This window comes from Phacochoerus africanus, chromosome 9, assembly GCF_016906955.1.
Source record: "Phacochoerus africanus isolate WHEZ1 chromosome 9, ROS_Pafr_v1, whole genome shotgun sequence".
NCBI classification, from domain to species: domain Eukaryota; kingdom Metazoa; phylum Chordata; class Mammalia; order Artiodactyla; family Suidae; genus Phacochoerus; species Phacochoerus africanus.
The window spans coordinates 34,170,761-34,186,706 of NC_062552.1; the positions used below are offsets into that span (position 1 = coordinate 34,170,761).

General features: G+C 46.0%; 1 protein-coding gene across 5 annotated transcripts in view; it reads left to right on the forward strand.

The window, feature by feature from the left end:
- RNF8 (ring finger protein 8) overlaps positions 1-15,509 on the forward strand; it is a 37,585-nt gene extending 22,076 nt beyond the window's left edge. The window contains exons 4-10 of one of the 5 annotated variants that reach the window (XM_047795385.1): positions 112-174; positions 2,793-2,882; positions 5,035-5,142; positions 7,870-8,074; positions 12,881-13,072; positions 13,198-13,352; positions 15,018-15,509. In XM_047795385.1, coding sequence (XP_047651341.1) covers positions 112-174; positions 2,793-2,882; positions 5,035-5,142; positions 7,870-8,074; positions 12,881-12,951 — 537 coding nt within the window. In that variant the 3' untranslated portion in view covers positions 12,952-13,072; positions 13,198-13,352; positions 15,018-15,509. Of the gene's footprint in view, positions 1-111; positions 175-2,792; positions 2,883-5,034; positions 5,143-7,869; positions 8,075-9,609; positions 9,714-12,880; positions 13,073-13,197; positions 13,353-15,017 lie in introns of all 5 variants that reach the window. The other 4 variants (XM_047795389.1, XM_047795388.1, XM_047795386.1 and 1 more) reach the window with 4 other exon arrangements.
- The last annotated feature ends 437 nt before the right edge of the window (positions 15,510-15,946 follow it).

Sequence of the window (15,946 nt, forward strand, 5' to 3'; positions counted from 1 at the left end):
CTGTTGTTTGCAGATGCTCATGCCAGTGGGTCTGCTCTGCTTGTTACTGGATTTTGTTCCTTTTTCCCCCTTCCTGCAGGGAAACCTTCCATTTTGTTTTTGGTTTTGCAGGGTTTGGAGAAAGAGCAAGGAGAAGAGGACCTGAAGCAACAGCTGGCCCAGGCCCTGCAGGAGGTAACATCTCTTGCCATTGTCCTGAGATTATAGTGGGCTGTGGAGTGGGGGCAGCCAGGCTTCATGTGGCCACTGGCTGTCTTTGCCGCTTAGCATACACCTCCGCGGCACCTCCAGTCTGTAGATGGAGCAGGTGGCAGCTGCTCACGCCATCAGGTCGGAGATTTGGAGCCTAGCAGACATGCCAGACCTCAGCATGAAAGCTTACATCTTCATCTGAGCACAGGTTGCTCTAGTGAAAATGAACAGAGGCTGTAGCAATTAGGAGGCTCTCTGGGAGAGTGACTGCATTTCCAGAAAGGTGAGGGCAGGCAGCAGGGCATTGAGAGCTAAGACTTGGCCCCCAGGGCCTGCAAGGGCCTCCATCATCTCACCATTCCTGAGCAGAAGCCATCCTGAAACCATTCGAGAATGTTCCAATTAAAGCATTTTAGGTTAGCTTGAGAATGTGCATTGTAACAGTCAGCAAAACATATCACTTTACTGACAGGGCAAGGCTCATAGGAATAAAATATCATAAAAGATTGCCTGTAATTTATTTAATTTAACTTAACTACCTCTCTATTTTTTTATGAGCCCTTTTGCATCTTTAAAACCTGCTTTGTCTTCTCTCTTTTATGTGTAATGATGAGTAGTTTGTTGTAAGTTAAGTCAGGAGGTTGATGGAATGGTTCATATTTCCTTGAGAAAAATGAAAAATCACATTAGAATTTGTTCAGGCGAATTTATCCTTAGGTTCTTTTATTGTTTAGCTACCTCCCAGCCTTCCTCCAGAGCTAACAGCCACAACTCGTGTAAGCTTGGGAGGGTGCCTGCCTTGATTTCCTTGAGTGCACAAATAGCCTTGCAAAGAATTAGGTGAAAAATTGGCTTTTTGGAATTTTATTTTCTAGGGTGGGAGGATAGGCATGTTTCCCATTTAGAGAATTATTAAATTAATATTCAGATAATTGTTTGGAAATAGACTGGAAAAGAGTAGTGTTCTGCCACTTGTAATCCCCAAGGGATCATTGAGTACTCTGCACCCGCCAGCCCACACCCTCTCCTGAGACGGACAGGAAAACACATTGTTGTGTAGCGTAAGGAGACTTGGCCAATCCCCACTCATTAGCCTAAGATGGGATACTTTTTTTTTTTTGGTCATGTCTGTGGCAAGTGGAAGTTCCCAGGCCAGGGATCAAACCCATGTCACCCAGCAGCGACTTGAGCTGCTTCAGTGACAACACTGGATTAAAATGAGATACTTTTAGGTCACGGTTCAATAACAGTATGGCCCCGGGGACCTACTGCTTTCAAATCAATCACGCTTGTTTTTTTGGTCTACCTAAAGCTGTTCTTTTTTCATTTTCCAGGCTTATAATTATAATAATTTGTGTTTACATAGAGCTTTAAAAACTTTCCTGAATGCTTCCAAATATGTCATTTTTTTTTTTCTGATTAACCCCTATATAATATGGGCATTTGTTTTCCCATTGTATAGATGAGAAAGTTAAGGCACATGCATCCAGTTAGTGGTCAAGAGGACTTCTGACATAACTGCTTTTGGGGGGAGACCACACATTTTAAATTTCATTTCTTGAGTAATATCTTTTCAGAAATACGCCTCCTTTAAAAAGAGAATTTGAAATGAGATTTAAAGTATAAGCTATATTTAAATATGAAGGAGCTCGAAATCATGTTTCATAGAAATGGAACCTCTTGGCATTTGGTATAGGCAGTTAGTCACAGTGAAGGAGCTGTTAGCTCTTGGGCATGCCAGCTTCCAAGAAGACCCAGGCAGGGTTCGGGCAGCGCTGCCTTATGAGCATGTCATGTGTGATTTATCGAATAAATAGGTTGAAGATCTTTTTTATTTCAGTAAAAATGATTATCTGGTTTTCCTGAATCCCATTTCTCCCTGATTATTTCTTAAAAGCTATTCCCCATGCTGGTGGTCTCAGTTACTAGTTCTGGAGCTTTAGTTCCCAGAATCACCTGGGTGGCTTTTTTTTTTTTTTTTTTGTCTTTTTGCTATTTATTGGGCCGCTCCCACGGCATATGGAGGTTCCCAGGCTAGGGGTTGAATCGGAGCTGTAGCCACCGGCCTACGCCAGAGCCACAGCAACGCAGGATCCGAGCCGCATCTGCGACCTACACCACAGCTCATGGCAACGCCGGATCGTTAACCCACTGAGCAAGGGCAGGGACCGAACCCGCAACCTCATGGTTCCTAGTCGGATTCATTAACCACTGCGCCACGACGGGAACTCCGGCTTTTTTTTTTTTTAATACACACCCTGGACTCCCCAAAGCCAAACCTATAGACTCAGACTCTCTGGAAGGCATTGTAAATTCTTCATTTGGTTTAAATGGCCACAGAGGTTGGGTTGTTTCCAGAGGGATTAATAGATTTGATGGCCTCCCTCTCTCTCTGCCTCTTCCCCTGGAAAAAGCAGCATGTTAAATGAGAAGTCCTCAAGGAACAAGAGCAGTATTTTGAATTGCCAGTCCATTGATCTCTTGAACCAAAGCCGCTGACAAAGGGAGGGACAGTGACTAGGGGAGGGACGGGCATGTGTGGCTGAAAGGAACGGTACAGTGCAGCTCATCTTGAGTATGTATCTGCTGTGTTTCTGCAGCATCGGGCTCTGATGGAAGAGCTAAACCGCAGCAGGAAGGACTTTGAAGCAATCATTCAAGCCAAGAACAAAGAGCTGGAGCAGACCAAGGTACTGGAAAGAAGATGAAGGTTTAGAATTTGGTTAGTACATGCAACTCAGCATTTTCAACAGTGCAAGGGTTGCTGTGGTTTATGCAGGGAGAGATTATGGCTGTTTCCTGTCTCAGGGGAAATAATCTATAAACGTATTTAGGCCTGTAGACGGTTCTGCCTGTAAGACAGCATCTATTTCCTTGCCTCAGTCAGAAGCAAAATGCTGGGAATAAGACACCCTGCCATCTAGTCTAGTCCGTTGTCTGTGGTGGATGCCCCTTCAGAGCATGTCACTCACACAGGCTAAGGAGTGGTGCAGTTAGACTGAGAAAGAGTTCATCTTCACGCATTTATGGAATTACTTCCCACGTCCATTCAGTGGAACTCTTAAATCAGAGGTTGTAAATTCAAATGCCCCCTGGGGTCAGGAACTCTTAAATCAGAGGTTGTAAACTCAAATGCCCCCTGGGGTCAGGCCGGTTAAGTGGCCTGGGAGAAAACACAGTGGGGAGCTGGGAGGCAGAGGCACACCGGAGAGGGGCACCACCCCACCCTCACCTCCACCCCAAGAGGGCAGCTCTTCTCTGCTGCAGCCAGTCCCTGCCTTCCCAGAATGCAAGCCCAGTGTTGTCAGAGCTGAGTTTCCCACAAAAGATGGAAATCCAAATGTTTAAGTGAAATATCCTGGTTTTCAAGGATTGGCAACAGTTCGGTTTTTTGATACCATGAGTGACAAATTGAATAAGCATGCAGACTGGGTCCAGTCCCCCGGCCATCACTTTGCAACCTCTGACCTCGAATTAGTGCCTGAGTCTGACCGCATCTCTCAGCCCACCCTGCCTCATGGGCAGACCTGTAGTGGAGGACAGAAAGGAGACACTCACTTTGCACCTGGGTCGATATTCGTATCCTCCCTATAAGTCCCATGGGGCCTTCTTCCCCAGCCTTCCAGAAACCAGCACATCTTTCTAAACATAGTAGTTCAAAAGTTTTCAGGAATCTTGACTCTAATTAGAAATGGATCCCGACCCTCTTTGCTGCCTTAAGCAGTCGGACAGTCTTACTTTGATTAGAAGAGAAAATAAAACATGAAAAATAAATCAACCACTCAAATATACCCCAAATGGCTTTTCTTCTCCCCCTCAGGGGCTTCTGATCCTTTCTATTTTGTAATGATTTTTATTTTTCCTGTTGTAGCTGGTTTACAGGGTTCTTTCAATTTTCTACTGTACAGCAAGGTGACCCAGTTACACATACATGTATATATTCTTTTTTCTCACACTATCAGGCTCCATCATAAGTGACTAGATATAGTTCCCAGTGCTATACAGCAGGATCTCATTGCTTATCTGTTCCAAAGGCAATAGTTTGCATCTATTAACTCCAATTCCCAGCCCATCCCATTCCCTCCCCCTCCCCCTCTCCCTCGGCAACCACAAGTCTGTTCTCCATGTCCGTGATCCTTTCTGTTTTGGAGATGAAGTGCTAACTTAATAAATGTTGGCTTCAGGAGAGCACGCCTCTATCCTCCCTAAAATGTGTGTCCACAGGCGGTCTGACCTCTTAGGGAAAGCCCAGGGAAATTGCACTGCAGGAGTGGGAAGTGACAAACATCATAGAGTGTGGGGCCTGAAGGTACTTCACGAGACCATCTCTCCAGTCTCCCGCCTGTAGGGAGCATGGGTATTATCCTTATTTTATAGGAGAGGCAGCTGCAAAGCATACAAGGGACCTTATGCACTAATTCAAGCATCCTCCTTTATAGACTGTTCCCGTTTCTTTCTTTTTCAGTACGTTCTTGGTTTCTTGGGATGATTTTATGTCACCTCTGAACTGCAGTTTGCTATAGGATCTTAATGCCTTCTTCTGGTCTTGGGTGGTTGGTGGGGCTGGTATGTAAATTTTGGGAAGGAGACAGACTACGGTGCAAATACATACTGAAAAAGTGGAGAGAGAAAAAAGGCATGTGGTGCCCTGTATTAGAAAGCAGTCCTGAGAAACAGTATCCCTTGGGGAAAGAGTTTTAATCTCCTGTTGCTGCGCCAGGGTGAATTTTTAATTTAGACTCCTTCTGAGTCCTACTGTAGACTATTAACCCTGCTCCCTGTCCTGCTTTGCATTCTTATTGGTTTTCCCGAATGACAGATGGGGGATGTGTGTCTTTGCAGGAAGAGAAGGAGAAGGTGCAAGCACAGAAGGAGGAAGTTCTTAGCCACATGAATGACGTGCTAGAGAACGAGCTTCAGTGTATTATTTGCTCAGAATACTTCATTGAGGTAACCGTGAAAAGTGGCTCACACTTTCTCACTCTCCCAGCCCTGAAGGGAGCCTCATCTACACCGGCTGCTTCTGCTACAGAGAAACATTCTGAAGAGATATTTCTTTCAGGAACTTACTATAGCTCTTTGACCTCTAGAAATGGCCACTTCTCTCTCTCTCTTTTTTTTTTTTTTTGCAGTCTTCTTTGCCTTCACTGTCTTTTTTTCTTATTTCATTTGTTCTTGTTGAGTCTCTGTTTGGTAGAATCAATATTTTGGCCTGTAATAAAGCCTTTATCTCTTTGTTGTTGGGGAGAAAACAGCTTGATTTCAAAGAACCACTGAGAGCTGCCCCACCCTCTCCAGGTCAGAATGTCCCCTGTTTTCTACTTTTCTGACAACTACGTGCTGTTGGATTTTGTACCCAGTGTTTTGCCCCCATAGGTTTTTTTGCCTCTAAGGAGCCACTTGATTCTGGTGGAATCCAGAATTGAATGGCATCAGAATTTTGAAGTATCAGAATAAAGCTGCTCAATAAAGCTATTCTTTCTTTGCTCAGAATGGACACAGTGCTGAGAGTGGCCATGCAGTGCAGGCTTTAAACAGAGGGGTAAATGTCATTGATGCAAGGTCACTGGGAATTCATTGGCCAAGTGGAACATATTTCAGGGACTCTGAGCTCCTTATGAAAATGAAACACCTCCCCAAGGTTACCATTTGTTACACTCTTTTGTTTCTGCACAGACTCTTTTTTTTTTCACTATTTCTCATTTGTGACCCATTCATCTTAACACCACAGGTGTTAGACTCAAGTTGTTAAATAAATAAAAAAGGAGTGCTTTTCAGATTCCTTTTTGAATTTTTTTGGCCATACCCATGGCATGCAGAAGTTCTTGGGCCAGCGATCAAACCAGCGCCACAGCAGTGACAATGCCAGATCATTAACCCGATGGGCCATGAAGGAACTCCAGGCAGACTCCTTTGAAAAAGAGATCTCATACACACACTGCTGCTTTTTTTCTAGTGGTCTCTAGGGAGACGCAGTGTGGTAGCCTCCTGAAAAGTCTCTCCTGGATAGACCTGGTTCTTTTGCTTTAGATCCACTTTGACTCAGATCGTCATTTCCCCCAATTTCTAGTCATTTGATTTCCTACTTTGGAGAAACTCAGTGCTGTTTTGATGGGGCTTATGGGCTCTAATAGAGGAAGACAAGAGGGATTGGAATGGGTGCTAAGTTAGGTAATTGAGAGCATCTGTACAGCATGAAGAAGAGATAACTTGACCTGGGTTTGATTTGCAGGTGTGCCTGACCATTCCTGCTGATCATCTCTTAAAGTCCGTGTTGGGGAGTTCCCGTCATGACTCAGTGGTTAACGAATCTGACTAGGAACCATGAGGCTTCGGGTTTGATCCCTGGCCTCGCTCAGTGGGTTAAGGATCTGGTATTGCCATGAGCTGTGGTGTAGGTTGCAGACACGGCTCGGATCCCGCATTGCTGTGGCTGTGGTGTAGGCTGGCGGTTACAGCTCTGATTAGACCGCTAGCCTGGGAACCTCCATATACCATGGGTGTGGCCCTAGAAAAGACAAAAAAAAAGGTCAGTATTGGGAAGAGGTTTCTTTTTTTTTTTCTTTGTCTTTTTAGGGCCATACCCGTGGCATATGGAGGTTCCCAGGCTAGGGGTCTAATTGCAGCTGTTGCTGCCGGCCTTCACCAGAGGCACAGCAACGCGGGATCCAAGCCACGTCTGAAACCTACACCACAGCTCACGGTAACACCAGATCCTTAACCCATTGAGCGAGGCAAGGGATTGAACCTGCAACCTCATGGTTCCTAGTCAGATTCGTTTCCAGTGCGCCACAACAGGAACTGCAAGAGGTTTCATTTTTATCATGCAGGTTTTTAGTGTTGTTTATGAGAATTGATCTCATTCTTTACTGAGAACTTCTCCTAGATGGCTTTCTGGTCTCAACTTGGCATTTGGAAAATACGTAATTTCTGTGTTATTTTCCGCTGCTGTCCTGAAAGCCAGAATGAGATTTTTGAGCCTCAGAAAAAGTTGTTTCTTAGGAGGTATACATAAAAGGGAGTAATGCAAAGAATGGCTTATATTGGGGGAGTGAAAAGAGCCTGGGCAGAACTAGCTGACCATTGGGGTTCCTCAGAGGAGCTGCTCAGATTCAGACTTGCTTCTGCTTTCTCTCTTCTCATAGGCTTTTTTACTTAAGGCACTCTCAGTTGAACCCATTACATTTCACCCCCATTTTTAGTTCCTTTTTTCCCAGCTTAAGTTCTCTTTTCTCTTGCATCTATTAAAATTGAGTTTGTAATTCCCCATTAGGACGTACATTTGTTTTTCATGAGAGAATTAACGGTGTATTTATACCAAACACTCACATGCTTACCAGTCCTTCTTATGTCTGGTGACATTTTTTTGCACAGTAGCTGGTACATGTTGGCAGCATGAGATACCTGAGTTTGGAACAGAATAGGCAAATCAGCCTACCTGGAAGCCAAGTCTAGGAACTTAACTTTGGGAGAGAAAAATGAATCATCTAACATGAAGCTTAAAATTTTCCATTCCTAGGAATGATTCTGATACCCTTTGTAAACCCCCTATATGAGGCTGTGATTAAATTTCCATTTGGCCTTGGGAATTCACTTCTGTCTTAGCTCTAGGATCACTACGGCCCTGGGGAAGTAACCATGACAGTTCTGATGTGTGTGTTCACCTTCCCATTCTAGGCTGTCACCTTGAACTGTGCCCATAGTTTCTGCTCCTACTGTATCAATGAGTGGATGAAGCGGAAGGTAGAATGCCCCATTTGTCGGAAGGACATCAAGTCCAAAACACACTCCCTGGTTCTGGACAATTGCATTAATAAGATGGTAGATAATCTGAGCTCAGAAGTGAGAGAACGACGAGTTGTTCTCATCAAGGAACGAAAAGGTGAGTGGGTCTGAACAAGAGGTGAGTCCCCTCAACCAAAGGCTTAGGATGATTTTTTTGGATGGAGAGGAGTCAACATAAATGATTCTTTTTTTTTTTTTTTTTGATAAAAGATTCTTGAGCTAAGTAAGAATTGGAAGAAATGGGGGAAAGTAAAGCAAGTTAAAGATAGTGAATGTGTAAGAGTTGAGGTAGAATAAACTATTATTTGAGCAGCAGGGAATGGTATGGCTTGGGTGTACATGTCTTGGTTACTGGCATAAAGATGTGATTAGAAAACAGTTTGCTGTGCTGGTCACTAGATGGTGCTGTTGTTCAAGACAGTTTAGTTGCTGTCCATGTGTCATTAAAAACCTTGGGTGTATAATAAATTATAAATAGGATGTGTACGCGTAAAAGACTCACACCTTGGAGAATGTCAAGAAATGTGAGGAAAACATATTTAGATTCACAGTAAGAGTCACAGCTTGATTACACAAATTAGGCATAATATTAATCAAAAAGAAATCAGTTTAATCCTACTGTGTTAACTTTGGACATCCTAATATATTTACCAACAAGTTTCCCAGGCAGAGAGTTTGGATAAAGAGTTTAGGGAAGGAGTGGGTGAGTTTCCTCAAGTAACCGTATTTGTGTAGTGACTATCTGCTCATTTAACTAAGTGAGGTCATCACATCTGGCGCCTGCACTGCTGAGGGTTGCGGAGCCACTTTGCATGAGACTTGAATGTCCCTGTGGCAGAAGAATGTGTCTCCTGGGGCAAAGCACAAGGAAGCTAGTGGATCAGAAGGATTGGTTACTGGGTGGGGAAGAGTGCATGGAGGCAGGATGGATCTGATTATCATGTTCAGTCCCTTTAAAAACCCAGTGGGGTTCCCACTGTGGCTTAGTGGTAACAAACCCAACTAGTATCCATCAGGAGCCAGGTTCGATCATCAGCCTCTCTCAGTGGGTTAAGGATCCAGTGTTGCCGTGAGCTATGGTGTAGGTCGCAGACATGGCTCAGATCCTGTGTTGCTGTGGTTGTGGTGTAGGCCAGCAGCAACAGCTCCGATTAGACCCCTAGCCTGGCAGCCCTAAAAAGACAAAAATAAATAAAAGTTCACCTCCCTTCCAGGTGCTTCCCACCATCTGACTGTTGGGAACCCATGTTCATGTGTGTACCATTCTCTAAGTCCAGAGAAGTTGAAGGTTTAAAAGCCACACTGCTAAGAACAGGATCATCTGCCTACTGCATGCTTTCTCCTAGTCCTTCAGTAGATAACAGCCACTTTGAGGAGGACCAGAAATCTGATGCTGATGTGCATAGCTGTGGGATGGAACTGGCCTTCAGTTGGTCAGAGCGGAGGCAGCAAGCCTGTCCCAGGGCCAGGTGTTGAGTCTCTTATGGCCCAAGGAAGACATTCTGCCCTGGGTGAGGGTGGTGCGGCCCTCGGGTGGTTCTTTGAGACCAGAGGGTTTTCTGCTTTCTGACAAGGATGTGCCATTTGACTTTGTTCCCAGTGTTGAGCCCCCATTGGTTTTTTACCTCCCAGGAGCCACTTGATTCTGTCAGAATCCATTGCTCTTCCTCTACGCCTTCTGTCACTCGTGAGCATTTGTAGGAACACTACACTACACAGTGGGACAAAGAGAGAAAGTGAGTATTGTCTCAGCTGTCATTGTCCATGGAGGAGGCAGAAAAGCAAGTAGGTAGTATGACAAGTTCCATAACAGGGTGCTGGAAAACTGCAGAGGAGAGGACATTCCGTTTGGTGTAGGGGTGGGAGAAAGCGTCTTGGAGAAAGTGCCATTTGAACCACGTCCTAAAAACTCCCTAGGGACACAGCATTCCAGGCAGAGGAGTCAGCACAAGCAGAGCACAGAGGCCTGGGAGGCAGCGACCTGCTTGTTCTGGCCCCTCTTGTGGCTCAGATAAGACATGGTGTCTGCATGTTGCCAGAGCAGCATAAGACCAGCCAAGATTTAGGAAGTGTCCACGGAGGTGTTGTGAATACCTTCTGTCCTTCTCTCTTCCTTTTCTGAGAGGAACCCTGGGACCTCAGATTTGAACAAGGTCAGCCTTTGAGCTGAAGTTTGCTGGGTCTGTGTTTGGGTGGGGTACCTTTATATTTTCTTTTTGTTGTCGTTGCTTTGGGGGGGGGGCTTTTTTGTTATTTTTGCTTTGTTTTGTTGAAGTTTAATTGATTTACCATATTATATTAGTTTCAGGTGTACTACATAGTGATTTGATATTTTTATACATTACAGAATGGTCACCATAATAAGTCTAGTTACCATCTGTCACCATACAAAGTTACTATAATACTACTGACTATATTCCCTATGCTATACATTATATCCCTGTGACTTTACTTTGTAAGTGACAAGTATTTTTGTACCTTCTAATCCCCTTCCCCCTCTCACCCATTCCCCCTTCCTTCTGGCAGCCAACTGGATTGTCCTTTGTATTTATGAGTCTATTTCTGTTTTGTTATATTTATTCATTTGTTGTGTTTTTTAGATTCCACATAGAAGTGAAATCATATGGTAGTTGTCTTTGACTTATTTCACTTAGCCTAATACCCTCTAGGTCCATCCATGTTGTTGCAGATGTAAAGATAGCATTCTTTTCTGTGGCTAATATTCCCTTGTTTATATGTAGGACATCTTTATTCATTCGTCTGTCAATAAGCTGCTTCCATATCTTAGCTATTATCAATAATGTTGCAGTGAACATTGAAGGTGCATATATGTTTTTGAGTCAGTATTTTCATTTTCTTTGGATAAATACCCAGAAGTAGAATTGCTGGGTTGTGTGTTAGCTTTGTTTTTAATTTTCTGAGGAAACTCCATACTGTTCTCTGAGGTGGTTGTACCAGTTTACATTCCCACCAGCAGCACACAAGGGTTCCCTTTCAAAACTGCACACACTTGTATATGCTTTCTTCCCTCAGCCCACTGACTGGGTTTCTTCTAAGCATGCTAGATGGAGGCAGCCATTGGAAAGGGAAAAAAGAGCCCCATGTCCTAATTCATCTCTGACACCCCTCACACAGAGTTAATACTGCAGAGTAAGTAATATCAAGCCCCTCTCTTCTCTCCAGAGCCTAAGGAGGGGGCCTTGCTGCCTTTCTGGTACCATTAGGAGCTGACACAGTAAACCAGATCCACTGGCTGAGAGCAGTTCTGGCACCAGTCTTGAGTTTCTGCAATTATCACAGCGAGTGCAGCTTTGAGGTTTTCTCCAGAGACAGACTGAAGGTTCTGAGGCCCAATTTAGGGAAACATGTGCCAGAGCCATCAACAGCTTTGCTGGGCTGCAGTGTGGGGTTTAGAGAAAATTCTCAGTTCAAAATACCAACCTTCTTTGCCAGCTGAAAGCTGGTTTAATCCCCAGTGCATGGGAATTTTTTAAAGGACCAAATGTAGGATCTGTGAACTAGAATTGGCAAGCCCACAACTGTCACAGTTCTGACACTGGCAGGACCACTTTCCTCGTGGGCAGGGGTTGCTCTTATCACAAGTTCAGAGAGGGGGTCCTGCTGTCAGTGGCAGCTGAGCCTCTAAGCCCACCAAGCACAGCCCCACTCCAGGCGCCCTGGCTGGCTGTTGTCTTGACAGCCCATCTTGCTCAGGACTGACTGGCCACGGATCCTTTGTAAAGTCTGTGAAGCCAGATTAGCTGGAGGAGAGCGTGAGGGTGTCCTGGAGGTGATAACAGGTGTCCAGTCAGTGCTTGTTGCAGGAGTCGTTGTGGCTCTCCAGGTATTGGCGTGAGGTTTTGCTGAAGGGAAGCCCCCTTTGGACAGCTCTGCCCAGAGTCTCCCCGTGGAGCTGGTGAGGTGTTGGCGCGGAGTCCTCTGTAGCCGCTCTCCCTTCCCCGTTTGTTCTGCTCTCATTAAGTGTTGGTTGCTTGACAAGAGTGTTCACATTCTCACTTTAAGCTTTTGCTAGCAGTTTCTCTGGGTTGTTCTCAGAAAGAAGAAAGCAGATTATCTGGAAATAAAATCTTATTGGTCCTTTAGAACAGTGATTATCAGTCCAGGGGCTTTTTCAAACCACTCCATAGCACCATCAATACCATAATATTTGTCAAAGAGAGTAGCCCTCAGCAAGGTTGGTAGTGGGTGGGATGTCCACATATATGCCCTCAAACACTGGTCTGTTTATTTATTGCTTTTTAGGGCTGCAGGTGCGGCATATGGAAGTTCCTAGGCTAGAGTTCGAATTGGAGCTACAGCCGCCAGCCTACACCACAGCCACAGCAACACCTGATCTAAACCACATCTGCAACCTATGCTACAGCTCATGGCAATGCTGGATCCTTAAGCCACCTGAGCGAAGCCAGGGATCAAACCCACATCCTCAGGTGCTAAGTTGTAGCGGGAACTCCTCTTTATAATTTTTTAAGGGGTTCCCGTCATGGCTCAGCAGTTAATGAACCCGACTAGTATCCATGAGGACTCTAGTTCGATCCCTGGCCTGGTTAAGGATCTGGCATTGCTGTGGCTGTGGTATAGGCTGGCGGCTACAGCTCCAATTCAACCCCTAGCCTGGGAACCTACATGTGCCGTGGGTATGGCCCTAAAAAGACCAAAAAAAAAATTAAAATTTTGAGTTAAAAATTCATCCTTTGCAAAATTTTCATGGGATTAAAAGTAGTAGACTTGTTAATAGAGCTTTTTCTCTTATTTCTCCATCACTACCCCCGCCCCCATTTTTGCTTTTCTCTTTTTCCTCTCTTCTGTTCTTTTGTCACTTACTGTTCTTCCTTGCCATGTCCCTTGCTGGGCATTTCCCCTGTAACCCTTATTGTCATCCCAGAATGTTCAGTTGGAAATGACAAGGACAGCATAGGAACCATTCACCCAGACAGGGAAGGGACGGTGATCTGAGTAGAAGTAAGCTGTGGGAGTAATTGCAGCAATGAAGTAGCAATCCAAGAAGCTCTGGAACCTCATGTTTCCTGTTGACCCTGTGGTCTTTGGGATTTTGGAAAGGTCCTTTCATCAGAAGGTAGGAAGCCTGCTCCTGGCTTTAGTTCTCTGGGGTGCAGTGTCTCCTCCCTTTGCACCAAAAGCTGCTGCCTCCCTACAGGCATCTGGAAAAGCTTTCACAGCTTAAAAGAGTGTCCTTCCTAGATGCAGTTAATGATCCTGAGTGCACCCGATGCATGGGCGGCTGAGTGCGAGGGAACCATGCATGCCAGAGGGAGGAGACGCAAGCTGACCTTGATACCTGGCCCTGAGTCAGGGACTCTGGAGAGCCCCACCGCCCTGTCCTGAAGAGGAAAACGGTACTTGTTGGCCCAGGCTTGGCCACCAGGCTGGGGAGCGGGGCCTGGAGGGGAACATGAGCACACACCAGAGCTTCAGAAGGACAAGTGTGAGCAGTCCTGGCCATCCCTGAGAGTCCAGCAGGAGGGGCTTCAGATTATTATTTGTTCTTTTCACAACACAGGTGTCTCCTCCCTCTGGCATGCATGGTTCCCTCGCACTCAGCCGCCCATGCATCGGGTGCACTCAGGATCATTAACTGCATCTAGGAAGGACACTCTTAGGCTGTGAAAGCTTTTCCAGGTGCCTGGAACCCAGCACTCTTCACTTGACCCTTGACCTTTACCTAGCACCTGAGCACAGATGAGAATTTGTCTTTCTAGCAGGAGGGCATATTCTCTGTTTTATAGGGAGAAGAATTTTGTGTGGGAGGCTGGGCAAGGAAATTTGCTTGAGGGGAGTCAAGAGAACTTCTTGTGGCTTCTGTGTTCTTCTGTGAGCTGTTAGGTGAGGCTGTTAGTGGAGAGGAAGGGATGCTTGCTTGGTTCTCTCAGCTCTCCAGTGCTGAGGCCCACCCGCTCAAAGGCTGCCCAGACAGGGGAAAAGATAAGCTTTTATAAGCCTTCAGTCTGCCTGCCAAAGCCTTCCAGACTTTAATCTCAAGTGAGGCCTTGAGATTGCCCTTGGTGTAAGCCAAGCTCCCTGCTGCCTTGGGATCAAGGAAGAAGAAGCTATTGAATCTTCTAGAGGCCAGTGAACAGCCCCTTCTCCCTCCTCCCATTCTAGGCAGAGGGAGAACTCACACCTCTCCCTGCCTGTGCTGTGTATGTAATTCCTTCCTTCCTCTAGCCTTCCTTATTTTATTTTATTTTTTTTTGTCTTTTCTAGGGCCGCACACATGGCATATGGAGGTTCCCAGGCTAGGGGTCCAATCGATGCTGTAGCTGCTGGCCTATGCCACAGCCACAGCAGCGTGGGATCTGAGCCGCGTCTGCGACCTACACCACAGCTCATGGCAACGCAGGATCCTTAACCCATTGAGCGAGGCAAGGGATTGAACCTGCAACCTCATGGTTCCTAGTCAGATTCGTTAATCACTGAGCCATGACGGCAACTCCCGGCCTTCCTTATTGAAGGCCAGCTTTGTGCCAGGCACTCTTCTAGGTATGAGGAATAGAAAAAGAAAAGAAAATCTAATAAGTGATAAGGGATTTGTGCTGTGGAGAAAAAGAAAGGGCTTGAGAGCGATGGGGAGAGCATGGGCAGTTTTTGATGGGCAGTCAAGAAAGCCCCTGAGAAGAAGGTGCTATCTGAGTAAAGCTCAGAAGGCAGTAGCCCTGCTGCTGTCTGGGGAGTGGGTGCCCAGGCAGAGGGAATAGGAATGGGGCGTGTGCCTGGGGTGTTGGAGGAACAGCAAGGAGGCCAGCGTGGCTGGGGTAGGGTGGGCGAGGGGGAGGGAATAGGAGGTGCGGTCCGGAGGTTGGGCCAGGGCAGGTTGTATATGGGCTTAGAGGCCTTTGGCAGGACTTGGGAGAAGTGAGGAGTGGGCTTTGAGCAGAGGGTGTGATTTGACAGGTTTTCTTGACTCAGCATGGCTGCTGTGTGGGGAAGAGGCTGAGAGTGGCAGCAGGGAGGCCAGGAAAAGGAAATACAGGCTCCTTCATTTCTTTTTTTTCTCTCCAAAGCCAAGAAACTGTTCTGAAGACCGTGCTCCAAGGGCTTTTGAAAGACTGCCAGGCAGTGGGAGCTTGGGATGGTCCGAAGGATTCTCTGTGGACAGGTCTTGGGCCGCCCTGAGGCAAGCGTGGGACAGAGACCCAGTTAGGAAGTCCTCCGTCGGGCGCCTCTGTGTCGGCCAGCCCTGCTGCCACCGTGTCTGAAGGGCCAGTATTCACTACACCGACTGCTTCCGGGTGCTTGAGAGACTCTGCTTCACTACGGGTTGAATGGGTTATATGTTTCTGTTGTGTTTTTTAAATTTGTTGTTGTAGTTGTTGTTATTGCTTTGGTACCTCAGAAGCACCTCTGTTGACATTCGTTTGGGGCAGGTCGGGGGCACCCCCGTGGCTGCCCCTGAAGGCGAAGGCAGCCTCTATTCAAGAGGATGGTATACCTCTTCTTTGTGAAAACAAGATGTCATTTCCCGGAAATAAAATGTAAAACCTCTCAGTTGCTCAGCTGGGCTTTGGCGTATTTATCTTCCTTCCCTTCCAGCTCCCAGACAGTCTCACAAGTAAACACTGGCAGCTCATAAATTGCAACCAAGAAAGTGACTGTATCAGATGATAGACTCCAGTGAATGTCAGCCTAAGAAGCCAGGCCGGAGATCATGGCCAGGGCGGAGGGCTCCGTTAAGCCCCTGACTGGTGCATCTCCCTTCGTTCCAGAGATGAGTCGCTGCTGCCTGGTTTGGGGATGGGGTGAATTCCCTTCTTTCATCTGCGGTTCTGAAATGGTTTCCAAATTTGTTTTCTCCACTGTCAGAAAATACGGGCAGTGTTTCTGAGACCTTGATGTGCCTTCTCTTCTTTTTTAAATTAAAAGTCATTTCTCTTTTGTTGCTTTCCCTTTTTAAATGAAGAAAACTAGTTTGGTGTTTGGGAAATAGAAGCTT